This window comes from Lytechinus variegatus, chromosome 1 (genome assembly GCF_018143015.1).
Source record: "Lytechinus variegatus isolate NC3 chromosome 1, Lvar_3.0, whole genome shotgun sequence".
NCBI classification, from domain to species: Eukaryota; Metazoa; Echinodermata; class Echinoidea; order Temnopleuroida; family Toxopneustidae; genus Lytechinus; species Lytechinus variegatus.
Genome location: NC_054740.1, coordinates 16,650,037 through 16,664,983, shown reverse-complemented (window position 1 = coordinate 16,664,983; position 14,947 = coordinate 16,650,037). Strand labels below are relative to the sequence as shown.

General features: G+C 35.1%; 1 protein-coding gene across 6 annotated transcripts in view; it reads right to left on the bottom strand.

Annotated features, from left to right (window-relative positions):
* Positions 1-13,810, bottom strand: part of LOC121407329 (dachshund homolog 1-like) — a 31,017-nt gene extending 17,207 nt beyond the window's left edge. For 2 of the 6 annotated variants that reach the window (XM_041598376.1, XM_041598399.1), the window contains exons 1-4: positions 13,671-13,809; positions 7,869-8,092; positions 2,301-2,577; positions 1,214-1,249 (exon numbers count right to left, since the gene is read on the bottom strand). In XM_041598376.1, the coding sequence (XP_041454310.1) occupies positions 1,214-1,249; positions 2,301-2,577; positions 7,869-8,092; positions 13,671-13,716 (583 nt within the window). In that variant the 5' untranslated portion in view covers positions 13,717-13,809. Of the gene's footprint in view, positions 1-1,213; positions 1,250-2,300; positions 2,578-7,868; positions 8,093-13,670 lie in introns of all 6 variants that reach the window. The other 4 variants (XM_041598369.1, XM_041598391.1, XM_041598383.1 and 1 more) reach the window with 4 other exon arrangements.
* Positions 13,811-14,947: the final 1,137 nt, after the last annotated feature.

Here is a 14,947-nt window from a genome sequence, read left to right as displayed (position 1 = left end):
TCCAAAAAGTCCCCAAATCAGCGATAAAATCCCATTTAACAATAAAATAATGCTAATAATATGAAAGGTGAGAATATATTCATGTTGATTATGTTTCCCTAAATATTTTATGAGCTCGAATCTCTTCGATTAATATGGATTTTAAAGCTATGTTAGTACATTGGTAGATGCAAATTTTGAGCAGCGCTAGCATTTTGACATCGCTACTCGTTGCGTATTGGTTTTCTATGTAAACGGAATTGTCAATTTTTCTTGTACACAAAGTCTATGGGGAAACGGAATTTCCGTTTTCAGACATGCTGAAACGGAATTCGAGATTTTCTGAAACGGAAAAGGCAATTTTTAGAAACGGAAAATCACTGTCCCTACATTGGTAAAGTTTCAATACCAATATAATGCATATATATAAACCCAATACTATATTGATTACAAAGGAGGAAGAGTCCATTCCTTTGGAAAATATTCCTCTTTTTATTTTCATTCTCATTCTCAAGGAAGCATAGAGGATAAATCAATACCTTCATGTGGTGTTTTAGCCACATAAATACAAATCTTGGAATATTATTTACAAATCGTGAAGTGAGAAATTTCAACAATGTTAAACCTTTATAAGAGAATAGGAACTGGACATAGTTTGGTCTCTCGCCAAAATCATCACTGCATGCCATCTAAGTTCACTCACCAATATTAAGTATTAAAATTATCTTGTATGTGTGTTCAGCTAATTACACTTCATATTGATATTAGAAACTTGTCATCACTTTTTAAAAGTGAAAAAAGACTAATCAATAGAAATATCAAAAAATGGAGAAAAAAAGACAAAAATGTAATTGATCATCAAACTCATGCTCAGTTACAAAAGATCATTCATCAATATCATTTAAGGTCTTGGGGTTATTTAATTAAGCTAGGGGAAAAAAATCAAGAAATCAAATGATGCTGAATCTCCTAACCTAATAAAACAACGATAAATGGTAAAAGTTTGCATTGAACTGCTTGGCAGCAGGAATTTGAATCTATGAAGATCACAGCTAATGAAATGGGTAAAATCTGATTCAACACTCATGTTTCAGTAGTTAGTAATTTTATGAATTCATAGCTTAATCACCTACAGGATCTCTTTACTCACTGGAATATTCGCATTTTTTAATATCTTCATTCAGAAAGGTTTAGAAATATATCAATTTTGAAGGATATGAAATAAAAAGCTTACTCATGCCTGAGGGTTTGTTCTCCTCTCTTGCATTTGCTGTTTAAAAAATAAACGAAAGAAAATAATATTATATAAACAGTCATTTCAAGACAAAAATAAAAATAGCAAACCAATAAAATAGTAAATTCAAGACCTCCACTGCACATTATTTTTTAATGTAAAAAAGTACCTTCGTTAAAACTTGTTGGGCAAAATACGAAAGTTAAATTCAGGCATGGTTATATTACAAATGCAAGTTATGATTAAATTGCTAAATTGGGTTAATTCAGTTGATTTTGAAATAGGTTTAATACGATATAAAGCATTTTTGTATTCATGCAAGATTCATACTTGCCTCTTTTCAATTCATGTTATTATTTGCCATTAAACATATAGAACTTATCTTTAGAATTTAAAAGTCAAAAGCGAGCACAAAAGAGCATTTTATTTTTGTTTTGTTAGTTCTTTACTTCAGCATTGAATAAATTCTGACAAAGAATGTTAGAGACCATAAATAAACGTTATATCCAGCCGTGTAAACATGCAACAGTTGCCACACATCACACAATAATATCCAATGAAAATAAAGACCTTCTTTGTCAAACGGGAATCAATATCTCAATATTCAGCCAAAACATATACGCATGGACATAATACCTTAAAAAAATATGAGCCAAGACACTTGAACTCAGTACATTTAAGTTTCAAGTCTCTATCAATGTTAATATCCGTATAGGAACTTGCCTATGAATTTCTGAACCGTCCTCTTTATACGTCTGTTTTGATTATTTCGCTCATAGTAAGATTTATGACAAAAACTGACATAAATTGTAATAGTAGTGAAATCAATACATGTGGGAACTTCAGGGTTGATTTATTGATTGATTTATTTAGTTTTCCATAAAAATGATCACCCTTTGTGATCTCAATAAACCTGATTTTGTTAGAAAAAAGCTTTGTTTTTTTCCTCGAATAATAATTACAGCCAATGGCTTGCAATTAGACGTTAATCTTTTGTTCTTCATCGCTCACACAGGCAATGGAAGTGGATTTTTGTGTGATGTTATGACGACAACTACTACCATGAGGGGGTTATGGGAATACTTGCTCATCATTTGTAGATGTTGTCTGATCAAATCTCGTGTACCTAGGCTGTGTTCCATGGCTGCCATTGCCTCCTGGTGAATACGATCACTCTCCTTCTCGTCCTCGTCTTCGTGCATGGCCGATGATGAATCACTCTTTGGGGAGAGTCCACCCTGTGACCCACCCATCCTGGGGCTGGGGCCGTCCGAGGAGCGTGGAGAGAGATCCCCATTCTCTAGACCTTCATCGTGGTCGTCGATGTCGACTGATGCATGGCTGTGTGAGCTGGGTTGGCTTGACTGAAGTATTAAGAAGAAATAATATTTTATCAATGTAATGTATTGATGGCAGATTGAGACAATGTCACTTATAAGTATTTGATGAATTTTAAAGTTCACTTTAAATCCATCATCATCATCATGATCATAATCACAATCGCAATCAATTTATATACCTGTGTGATATATTTTACCCATAAACAGGTATGTTCATGTAAATTGTAATGCAGTATTATAAGGCAACCTTGACAGTACTTTTTTCCATGAAAAAGTATAATGAATATTAATTTTGACTCTCATACATTTTTTATATATCACTGAATGCAAACATATACCTAGCAGTAAAATGAAATTCTGTCAATTCAAAGTTTAATTTTTAAACTTTTAGCAGTTGTAATAATTTTATGGATGATATGGGGATTTACTTCTAAGATAAACTGCAATGTTTAGCACACCCCAAATTATCCAGACAATTTGTTTCAAATAAGAATAATAATGCAAATATATTATAATCCCAAGATAACAGAAAAAAGAGCCCTCTGCTTCTCAAAAGAAATGCAAAGACCAAAATGAAAACACAGTGATGTCTCATATATCATCTGAGTCAATGAAATAATAGACTAGTTATATGCAACACAATACTACATGTAGTTACTCTTATATATATATTTCTTGCAAAAAGAGGGATTTATGTAGGCTAATGGAAGCAGCTTCTTTTAACCATTTGTATGTGATAATTACGCCTCCCAGGCACACTTTATCATTATCGCTTTTAGCGTTTTGTAAACCAATAAAATTCATCAATGACAACAAAAATCTGAATATCATCTGTCTCACGTTGCCACAAACAAAATAGACTTTCAGAAAGGATCTGAAATTGCACAACCAAATACATCCATCTTTCTGCTCAAAACACAGCATCATAAATATTTTCTCAAATATGCCCTGAAAACTTTCTCTCTATTCCGTTGCCATTTTTTGAAAAGAAAGCTTGGTTGTCAATGGGTTTCCCGTAAGCCCAGGCATCCAACTCGGTGACACACAGCACACTTATGTAAAGCTTCATCAAATTTTACGAGCAACGCAGCCCTCATCTATTATTTGTTGTTCTCGTCTACTTCGGCGGAAATAAAAGTTCCATCGATCCCGCGGCTACTCTATGTGTTTAACAACAGTGGTATGACAGAGTAAAGAAGTCATCACGACATACCAAACCCTAGGGTTTTTTGTTTGAGGTGGGAAATTTGCGGTAACAAAAGACGTTTTCCTTAAATATTAATTCACATTTCTACTCGAATGATTCATCCCTCGTACCGGGCAATCTTTCTTCAATCTCTCAGTTTCTTAGAATAATTTCCTCTAAGTATGAGGGAATAATTGTGTTACAACAGAACATTAAAAGGTTACTGATATGTGTAAGACCCTGTTACATAAAGAGATTTATATTTTCAATTGATGGTATTAATACCTAATTATCAGTTATACAATTTTGGTTTCAAGAGAACATTTTATTTGAACGAATACATGTATCAGGCCTTAGGTTTTAATATTTTTAGGGTAGGGCACTTTCCTACATGGCCAGATTTCTATATAACAGCTCAAATGAAAAAAAAAAGAGATATATATATATAATGATGTCTGTAAGATGAAAAACAGGCCCGAACAACGTTTTCCAAATATGCACCTACCCATACCAAAATATTATATTAATGATGTAGATTTATAATTGATACTGAATCCAAAGATTATACCAATGATGTAGTTTTATAACTGATACTGAATCCAAAAATTAACAGCTGTACATGTAGATGAATATCATTTTAACTGCTTGAAATTAGTAATTATAGGCCTACTCATATATTGAAGGTGACCATGAAACGATTCTAACCAAAATTTGTGATGCAGCATTTTCTCAAATAGCACTGTCAATATTTTGTTAAGATGATCATGAATTTTTTTTTTGAAAGACCATGAGAGAAACTTAGATTAAAAGAGTTTTTGGAACATGTTTGGCTAATTTTGTTTGAGGGTTGGTTAACCTTGAACTATTGAATCTGTCTAGACAAGTATTTCAATTACAGCCAGGTGTATCAGTGATATGACAGGTAGGAAAGATATAAAGGGAATATAAAAGATTATTTGAAGAAAGAACGTTAGATAGGTGACATACCAAGAGACAGAGAGAGAGAGAAAGGGAAAGAAAGATAGACAAGGAGAATGGAGAGAGAGAGAAAGGGGAAGATACAGTAAAGTATGAATAGGAGGGAAGAAAGGCCATGAGGGAGAAAACAAATTCATTGAAAGTTAAACTTAAACCCATCATGTTCAAGAACATCTCAAATAGTGAAGTGACTATGAGGCTGTTCTCACTACGTTCCTAAAAGTAGTTTAGTGGAAACTAGTTTAGCGCATAGCGAGAACGGTCAAAGCGGTCTTGGAAGCGATCTTCCAAACCAGTTCGGAAAACCACCTCGCGATGTAGTTTTCAAGATCGCTTTGCCGGGATGTGTCCTTGGTGACCCGTCAATCAAAGCACTGCATATACGATGAGTGCTCCGCCCTCCAAAAGAGGTCAAGCCTTTCACATGTAAAACTTGTATCGTAATATGAGTGAAACTTGACTGAAATTCACCTCCAGAGTAGAATCAGAATTTGTGATTGTGATTAGCCTTCGTGATTTTTAGTTTGGTTTCACACGTGCTAAGAATTCATTAGCCTTGTTTTTCACCGAAATCATTTATTCAAATTCTGATTTGTTTTACCATGTGAAAAGGCGGTAAGCTGATCACAAGGGCATTTTATAAAGTAAAATGCAAGGATCTGGGACATTTTTATTTGAGTGGATTTACAAAATGCAGAATGTTGTGCAAACTGCAGAAAATTCCTGGTTCACAAAATAGACCCAAGATAAAATCCCATGCACAAGTCATGAATGTTCTCGTTTCCAGCATAACTTTGTATTTTAAACCATTTCATAATGCAATTTGTCCAACTCCAATAGTAGACTTTAAAAAAAAAGTGCCCACTGAAAAGTTGGTTGAACACTAAGTCTCAAAAGCGAATGCCAACATACAACCAGACACTCGAAGTGCCAAATCTATCATCTAAATTACAGCTCACTCAACCTAACACTTTTCTCACTTTTGAATAATTAAACTCTCAATTACATTAAACTTCAATATCATGCACATAGCAATTAAGCGTCAGCCCGGCTTTCATCTAATCAACAATTCACTACTGCATGGTCGACAAATGGAGGTGAAATTCTCAAGTAATCGCTCTTGTTGAGTACCAGAGGGTTACATATCCAAATGATTATTTAAAGTTTTCAATGATTCACATAATAACAGATAAGAAAATCAATCTTTGTATCAAATCAAGCTTCATAATATATTTTATGATTGAATCTCTTGTCTTGTTAAATTAAAATGAGTGATCACACATATACTAGCCTATGATTTTTTTTTCTGTTTGCATATTAACATTTTTTCATTTTAACGTTTTCAAAGATGCTGTTACACACAATATCTGCCAGAGAAATTCTATGAAATGATTGAAAATGATTATACATTGTTTTCAATGATACTGTTACCTCGAAAGACATTCAAACATGGCAAGAGCTACATCGAAAGACATTCAGCCTCATTAAATATCATAAAAAGACCCAACATCTCATCAAATATCATCAAAACGACCTTCGACTATCTTAATTCTTCCCATTTCAAGATAAATGATTATGGCAAAAATGTTGCATAAGTATGCTTCAACGAGCAATAGCACAAATGGCTTTACTTTCATCCAAATTCATTACGGTAAAAATGTTTGCGCGGTAATAGTTTTTAATGCAGAATCAATCTCCAATGTAGTTGTAATGACTACTCATTACTAGATTATAGCATACCCTAGAGAGACGGAAAGGAAGGACTCAAGACAGATAAAAACTAATCGAAACTTTTATTTCACTGATCCTTTTTTGTGTAATTAGCTGGTCACGGCTGATATTAATGATTTTGGTCACGTTAGGAGTGCATAGATAAGTGGGAAGCTGAATCAAAAGTGCATCTCCTCCACCATACAAACATGAATTACAGATCTATGACGTTGCTACTCTAACAGACACAGGAATTAATGAGCCGAGGGTGTATGAGACTTCTGAACTTTATGTCTCTTTCCTTTTGTTTCTCTTTCTTCCTCGCTCTTGTCTCTCTGTCGATATCTCTCTCCCCCTCTCTCTCTATTTCTTACCCCTTCTACTTTTATTTCTTCTGCAACTGTGACAGCATGATTGTGAAATAATTATGGTGATTAGGAGAGGAATGAATATTTGAAGAGAGCCCCCTATTAGTCCACGATCTAATGGCCCTCATGAATATTGATGTGGTTCATGGTTATGAGCGTTGCCTTGCGTCAGGGCCTAGGGTGAGATGTACTAAAGCCTTTGCTTTGGCAGTAGGGCCCTCATTATTTCATGTATGTGTCTCTGCATGTTTCATACATAGTCCATACTCTGCATGAGGTTTTTCGCCCGGTGCTATTAATTATTTGACAAGACCGGCGTAGGGTCTCATTGCTCCTCCATCCGATGACATGATCTTTCATGGGCTCACTTTTCACAAAGTACACCCCATCATAAATTCATTTTCTAATGCATAAACAAGAGTTCAGCCAATTGCTGCTGATGATTTCAATCATTTTGTCAACCTGCACCATGATATCCTGTTTCTGTCTTCCTACATATTTTCCTTCCCCATACTTTGTTTTCCTTTTTTTTATACATTTCTTATCTTTTTTCAAAATCCATTTTGAAAAATTTTAGCCTTACTGCATTCTATCATATGTAAAATTGAATCAAATAAAGTGGAGGTATTTAAGAATTTTTGTCCTTTTCACTATTTTCATCTTATTCAATATTATATTGTGAAGCCATCCTATTTTTATCATTCTGTTATTCGTTGTTCATCATTCAACATCATCAAAATCAATTCTACCAATACAATCATCAATTTCAATAACATTCAGCAAAAGAAATGAAAAAATAAATCATTGCAAATACTGCAGTAAATACCAGGATTAATATCATCATCATCACCACCATAAACATCACCATTGTAATCATCATGATCAAGATCATCACCATCCTCATCATCCTCATCATCATTCATCACCATCATCATTCATCACCATCATCATTAACATCATCACAGCCACCATCATCTTCATCACCACAATTATTATCATTACCTTCACCAACATTTTTATCATCATCACCATCATCACCATCATCATCATCCTCATCACTATTATCTGCTTACCGATCTTGGGATGCCTACAGATAGTTTGTGCAGGTTGTGGAGATGGGCGGCTCCCAGGTCGGCATGGTGAAGGTGGTGCATCTCAGCAGCCTTGGTGGGTGATGTAGTCAGATGGTTGGTCGGCATGGAGATGGATGATGGGAGGAATGCTGGATGAGTAGCCAGGAGATACGGGGAGGCTGCAGCCAAGTGCTCGTATCCATTGAATGGCAGACGGTGGTGGCCTGTAATTGGAGAACAAAGATTCGCCAATTGAATGAACAAGATACCACACTCTCAGTTGTGGAAATAATTGAGATCTTTCCTCCCTTTTGCTCCTATCTCATAATGTCCTTTCCTAGCCAAAAAAGCGATACAAAATATAATGTGTAGTAGCAAAAGAATACTTTGTTCAAATATTCTGGAAAAGGAAAACTTAAAAATTCAAGAACGTTATTCTCATCCATAAGAAATCATTATAACATAGAGATAAACAAATACGTTATCATTGTCTCTGGTCTATATCTAATTTAAGTCCATCATTTACTTTCATTGAAAACAAACAGACAGTTTGAGTCGTCACTATTTTATAAAAAAGGAGAGTGTCATTATCTCCTTCATTTGATTTAAAATAATGCTCAGTGAAGAACAGCCAAAAATGGGAAGTGCAGTCCATAATCAATTGATGAAGGCCATCGATGGCAAAGCATGCATGCATGTCCAAACAATACATATTGGCAAATGGAAAGAAGCAATTTAGACGGCTCTATGTTACATTTAATCATCTAATGAATGGCGTAATTTAGTCACAAATTGATGAAAAGAGAATTTGGCTTTCATCATGCACCCACTCAATCATGACGATAGGAAGCAAAAGTAATTAACACAAATTGATGTTACGACTGATATTCGTTTGACCATTATAAATGCATAAATGGCTTTTATGTAACCAATTTGTGCGCATACAATAGTTCAATTTTCAATCATATATCGTCTCTCTTATAAGCCGTTAAAAGGCTGGTTTCCTTAACACTCCCCATAGAGACTCTTTAATTTCTTCATCATTTGGATATACTTTTTTCATAATAAATAACTTGAAATACGTTGTTATTTAAACAATTTTTTTGACACATTTTATTCTTAAGAGTGGCAGCAAGCTTTTGAAAACGCATTCAAACTATAGGAGAATGGTTTCAAACAAAGGGGAGAGAAAAGCAACTCCAAAGGTATTGACATTTCTCTTTGACAAAGGGTTTTCTTTTCACCACAGTTATCCTTAAATGAATAATTCCGAAACTGGAGAGTAGCACATGATCTCCCCTAAAGCTGCTTACAAATCTAAGGATTTTTATCCTTTTCTTCTTTAAGTGTTACCAAAAGTCAATGACCTCACTTCAAAAGTCTGGTCTTCAAAAGTGATTAGAAATGACACTGATTTCTCTCTCGCTCTAAAACCAGACTCTATTCACTCCATCTAACCCCCCCCCTCATTTTTGCTCACTGTCGTTCACTAGAATGACAAATAAAACATCAGAATAAAATTGCAAAGCTGTCATCAGTTACAAATTACAATACAACTCAAAATTCAACCAGCTAAATTTTAAAAGCTGACCTCTAAAAAGGTGATAGTTCTTATGACATCTTGAAATATAAAAAAAATGGAAGTTGTATTTACTGTCAATTTTCTGTTGCATTGTCTTAAAAAATATCAGCAATAATTAGAAGAAAATAGAAACACTGAAATTTTGTTTTCTGGTAGTGTGAATGAAGCCATTTGAACACTGACTGTATCAATTCCATCCATGCAGAAAGCCCCTATCACAGCTCAACCATACACCTGGGTTACATTTGTTTCTAGAAACTGTAATGTTCTGAGATTTTATTTTTAAAATACAAAAGTGGGCCCATCTGGGATAGGTGAATAATGACAGATTTTGACTAATTTTGACTGAATTGGGTATACAAGTTTTTCATTTCATTCTTTAATACGCCTGGCTAATGGGGATGAGTTTCTTGACTAAGTGAAGGAGAATAGATGTTACTGAACAAATGGTATGGGGAAATAACATATATAAATATTAAATTAAATAAAAAGAAAACAAATTCAACTGGGAAAACAAAATGCAAGGAATAAATATGAGGAAAGTGGTTCAAATTTTTAACAAAGTTGCCCTTCAAGCAAACTGTCAAAGTTCAAATACATTATCACTTATCATTGCCAGGAATTCCCTTCCTTAGCTTAACTTTGCTTTTTTCATTTTGTAGTTCCATGCTTTTTATATCTAGGGCAACTGCATAACAAAGCCATAAAGTGCCTTGGAATTTACCTTCATTATTCATGCATGAAGTCTCTTTTATTATCATTTATTTGAATCTGCCCAAATAAACTAATTTTTATATAATAATATGTGGAGGCAAAGGGCGAAAGTTGGGGAGGGATGGTGGGAAGAGGGAGTGAGTTAGGGAGGGAGGAGGAGGGAATGAAGGGATAGCAAAGGGAGGGGTATCAATAGGAGGGTGATGCAAAACATTTAAGAAAGGGTTGATTTGAATGAGAAATAAATCTAATTTGGGCAAGTTGAAGGTGAGGAGTAGTGAGCTAATCAGTGTTCGGAAGTGAACATGACACATACTTCCAGAGTTTGTAATCTCATCGGGTTTTTGTGACTTTGCAATGTACACAAATCAAACGGATCAGCTATCTTTAGGGACCCTCAGGTTTTCAATCCTTGTGAGTTTTGTTATGATTTATGTCTTTTCCCCTTTTCTTGACTGGTTTCCCTCGATTTTGATCTCTAACTCTAAGTCATTTGATAAACTCTTTATTGATCTCACTGGATGCAAGGAAAAGCTAAGGAATTGAAACAAGGATGTATATTTATTTATCATTGAATTTCATTGATTAACCCTGCGCTCTGCCATATTACATGCAAAAACTGACGATGAATGGGTATGACATTAAATCAACAATTTTCTTGATAAAAATCATTCTTAACCAATTTCATCTCGTGACTAATAACCTTGTGTTATTACTTATGAAAATGTTTGAAAAAGAATAATTTGCTTTCCTGACCATGCTGACTATATACTATACATGAAGGACAAAGCAATTAGTTTCAAAAGTATGTCGATTCATAATTAGGTAATTTCGTTAGAAAAGTACCCATCAAAGACCAAAAGCAATGACATGTATGAATATTTAATTTTCAATTCATTTGTAAGAGGTTATTTTCACATCTATTGTTCTATTCGTTTTCATTTCCCATTAAGACATTTTCTTTTAATCCACAAAGCAATAAGCACAATCTAAACTTTAATGGTGCTCTTCTCTTGTGATATTAAAATGAATAAAGTAATGTTTCAGTCGCTGCAGAACGTACATTCATATCGCACAGCGATAGAATAGACCTATCTTCGAATATGACTTGTTGCTTGATACGTTGCCATGGTTACAATGATTTTGATCTAAGATAAATGTTGCATAGACAGCAGGTACATCTTAGTCTTTTTTCAAAACCCAAAGGCCCAGAAAGATGTTTGTATTATCCTCAAAGATAGGCAAGACAAATATAATGAACGGAGCCCTCACCTTTCGAGAATGACGTACTTGCTAACTTCCAGCAGAGACTTTCTACAAATATTTTCAAAGAGGGTTTATCTAAATTTGTTACGGAATCACTGTGACACAGCAGAACGACCCACCTTTCAAGTAATTACATTACCGCAACCCCAATAAAGCAGCCAAGCATAATTTAAACGGAAAATGATGGTTCAGCTCTTATTTTATCTAGTATTCTCCAGCCCCTTCCACGATAACTTTCAACTTTCATAGCCGGGGGCTAAAATGTTATAGGTACAGCAACCCTATCACCATGAAATAATATCACATGGTTTTTTATCCGTCAAATGACAACACAGACTAACTTATTTGTTTCTCTATTCAGAGAAGCAACCGACAGATGCAACAAGAAGACTTTGTAAAGTCGATGACACTGCTGAGTGAAAACAAGCCAATTTTGAATTGTAACTATGGTTACGGATTGATTGAGATACGCACTGGGAATTCGAGCATATCAGTCTTTTATTTTCTTTCACCCCCAACTCATATTTTTGTTTTCCCACTTTAAATTTGGCATCACACAGGGAATTAGGAAGAAGAAGAGTGATAAAGAGTGACAGAATATCAGACAGAGATAGAGAGAGATAGAGAAGGTGGCAAGGTGAAAAAGAGAGTGATGGGAAAAAATGAGAAACTTGTGAGCAATAGGGAGAGAGGTAAATCTTCATTCAAGACATTACAAAGTAGAAAAAAATTTAAAACATGAACATCCAATTACAAGATAACACACAAAGATTAACATTAAAATAGGAAAATAAAAGATCACGAGTAAAGAAAAATAGGACTGTAAGAGCTGGAGTAAAATTTAAAAAATAGAGCTAATTATAAAATTAGTGCATAATCATTTTTAAAAATGAATGTCAGATACAAAAGTAAGAAGCAAATAAAAGACAGATGATGAAATGAAATAAAGGAGAGATTAAGCAGATGAGCACAAATGGCTACTTCTAAATCATACAGAGAGGGGGAGCGCACTTAATAGAGGAAGTTTTTATCTCGTAAACAGACATCTCTAGATGACGGAAAGGATGCACGACAGATTAAAATCTTATGAATAGTTTGTAGAAAGAAGAGAGGTCCAACGGAGCCATCCATCGAGCTGACATAGGTCTCCTTGAATGTGAATCGGCAGAAAGCAGCGCGGAAACTGTCTGTCCATGGTCCGGGTAAAAGTGTGTTTTTGGAGGAAGGGGGAGATGGGGTATCATGACTGGCTAGCCACAGGTGCATGTGACCCTTTCTTCCAGGGAGGGGGGTCTGATGATATAGAGATTTATTGACAGAGATGGGGTACAAGTATATAAGCAGTCTGCAGTCTTTTCCTCAAACTTGTAAAACATTTTCTATGCAATGATTGACATCTCTCTAAATGACTTTTATGAAGTGAAACTATTCAGAAAGGTCAAACAAATTATTTTTTTAAATTTCTACTTCAGTTTGGTAGTTTCCCCTCTCCTATTCATTCACCTGCTTGCAAATCCATTTGAGCAGGAATCATATGACTTTTTTTTCGACCACTCATGCTCCCTGCCTGCAAAGGGAAAATTTCAATTTTTGAGATGTTGGTGATAAGATGAGGAAAGTGATGAAATTGTTTTCAATCCATGTTTTCTGATGAAAGAGATAAAAAAGAATGAGAGCTGACAATGACAACGTACAAACGTCACAAGCTCCGGATCAGGAAAATGACTAAGCTCTTCTTTCACATCACCTCGATAATTCATTACACCTTCTTTCTCATTAATGACCCCCCCCCCCCTTTAGGAAGGTGATGTATTCTCTAAAACTTGACAATGACATCGCTGATATTTGTGAATTTGTAAATGTACATTTGAATATATTTTCTACTTAACAAAAAATATTGAGGCCTACAAGAATTGAAATTTTCCCAGCAAGGCTAAAAATTTCATCCTTTTTGCATTGCAGTGGTGGCAAGTGGAATGAGCCGAGAGCACCAAGGATAATAGTTTTCAGGTCACATCTCATGAACTAAGGACCAGATTGGCATGGTGGTAGAGTCACTTGTTTGCAAACAGCAGAGAGTCAAACTCCCCTGGTAATAAGATTTTGTATAATTCTAATTACTAATATTTTCAATATATCACAGATCATGCATGCATCTTTATGTTCTGGTTGGAGAACATCTAGCTCTCTACACATTAGCACATACTAAGCATGTAAGATGGTGATATGTGACAACTTACCATTTTCCAGTTTAGGTCTTTTGAGGAGGTCAAGAGTGGGTCCCATACGAGAGAGTCCATGGATTGTTGGTGTGAGTGAGAGAGGAATGTTTCGTTTCGGAGGTCTACCAGGTCGACTGCTGAGAAACAAAGAATGAGAAGAAATATATATTAGGCATGCTGTAGATTCATCATCATTTAAAATTGATACTAATCTACTTAAATAAGATGCTGCTGAAAGCAAAACATGCTGAACTTTCATGATACTCATTAAGAATGTGCATCCATAGACCATTTGTAATTGGTCCTTGCATAGACCAAACACACTAAGAGCGCCTGCTATACAGGGCAATGTAAGGTGATGATCACCTGAAAACCTCAGCATCATTATACCCTCATTTAATTAACCCATGGACTAACTTCTCTGAGAAGTAAGTCCATGGTTAACCTTAGGCCAAATATTGCTATAAGTCTATACCTAAAAAGGTGAGAAAAAAAACTTGTGTTTTAATTACCAAAAATAACATCAGATTCAGAATATTGAATTCAACAAGGGTTGGTGATCATATACTCTGCAAAACGCCAATCAAATTTACAACCCGTAAAAAAGTACATTGCCCCTAAAGCCAAAAGAAAACCCACAATTTAGCTCTCTTTGGGGAATCTTGTTCTAGTTCAGCTCACAATGACAAGAACCAAACTACCAAAGAGAGAAAAGAAAGAGAGAAAAAAACATCAAGATATTGCAAATCACCAAAGAAATGGAGTTTACCATTTCCCCAAATGACACTTTTGCGACTAGTTGCAGTTCGCCTCCATTCAGAAATGTAATTTAATAAAACACCTCATATTACAAGGGAGGGGTATCAGTGCTTGGAAAGAGAATAAGTTGAGAGAGAATGGGAGTGAGAGAGAAAAGGGGGGGGGGAGTGGGAGAAAGAAAAGTGAGGAAGAACAAGAGCTAGAGAGAAAAAAAGGAAAAATCAATCCAATCAAACAATATACATATCAAACCCTCTCTCATTGAAAAGATAGAGAGAGCAGACAGCCAGCTGCTTAAAGACATACTAAGGAATGAAGAGATATTGGGAGAGAGAGAGAGAGAAAGAAAGAAAGAATGAAAGAAAGAAAGAAAGAAAGACAGAGAAAGAGTGAAAGACATTGAAAGTTGGTGTCAGTGAACTTGGCGTAGTTGTTGGTAGGAGGACGTAGCTTTCAGAGTCACTGATACATCTAGAGTGAGCAAACATACCTTATAATGGCAGACTAGGTTAGACAAACTTGCACACGCTCGGTTT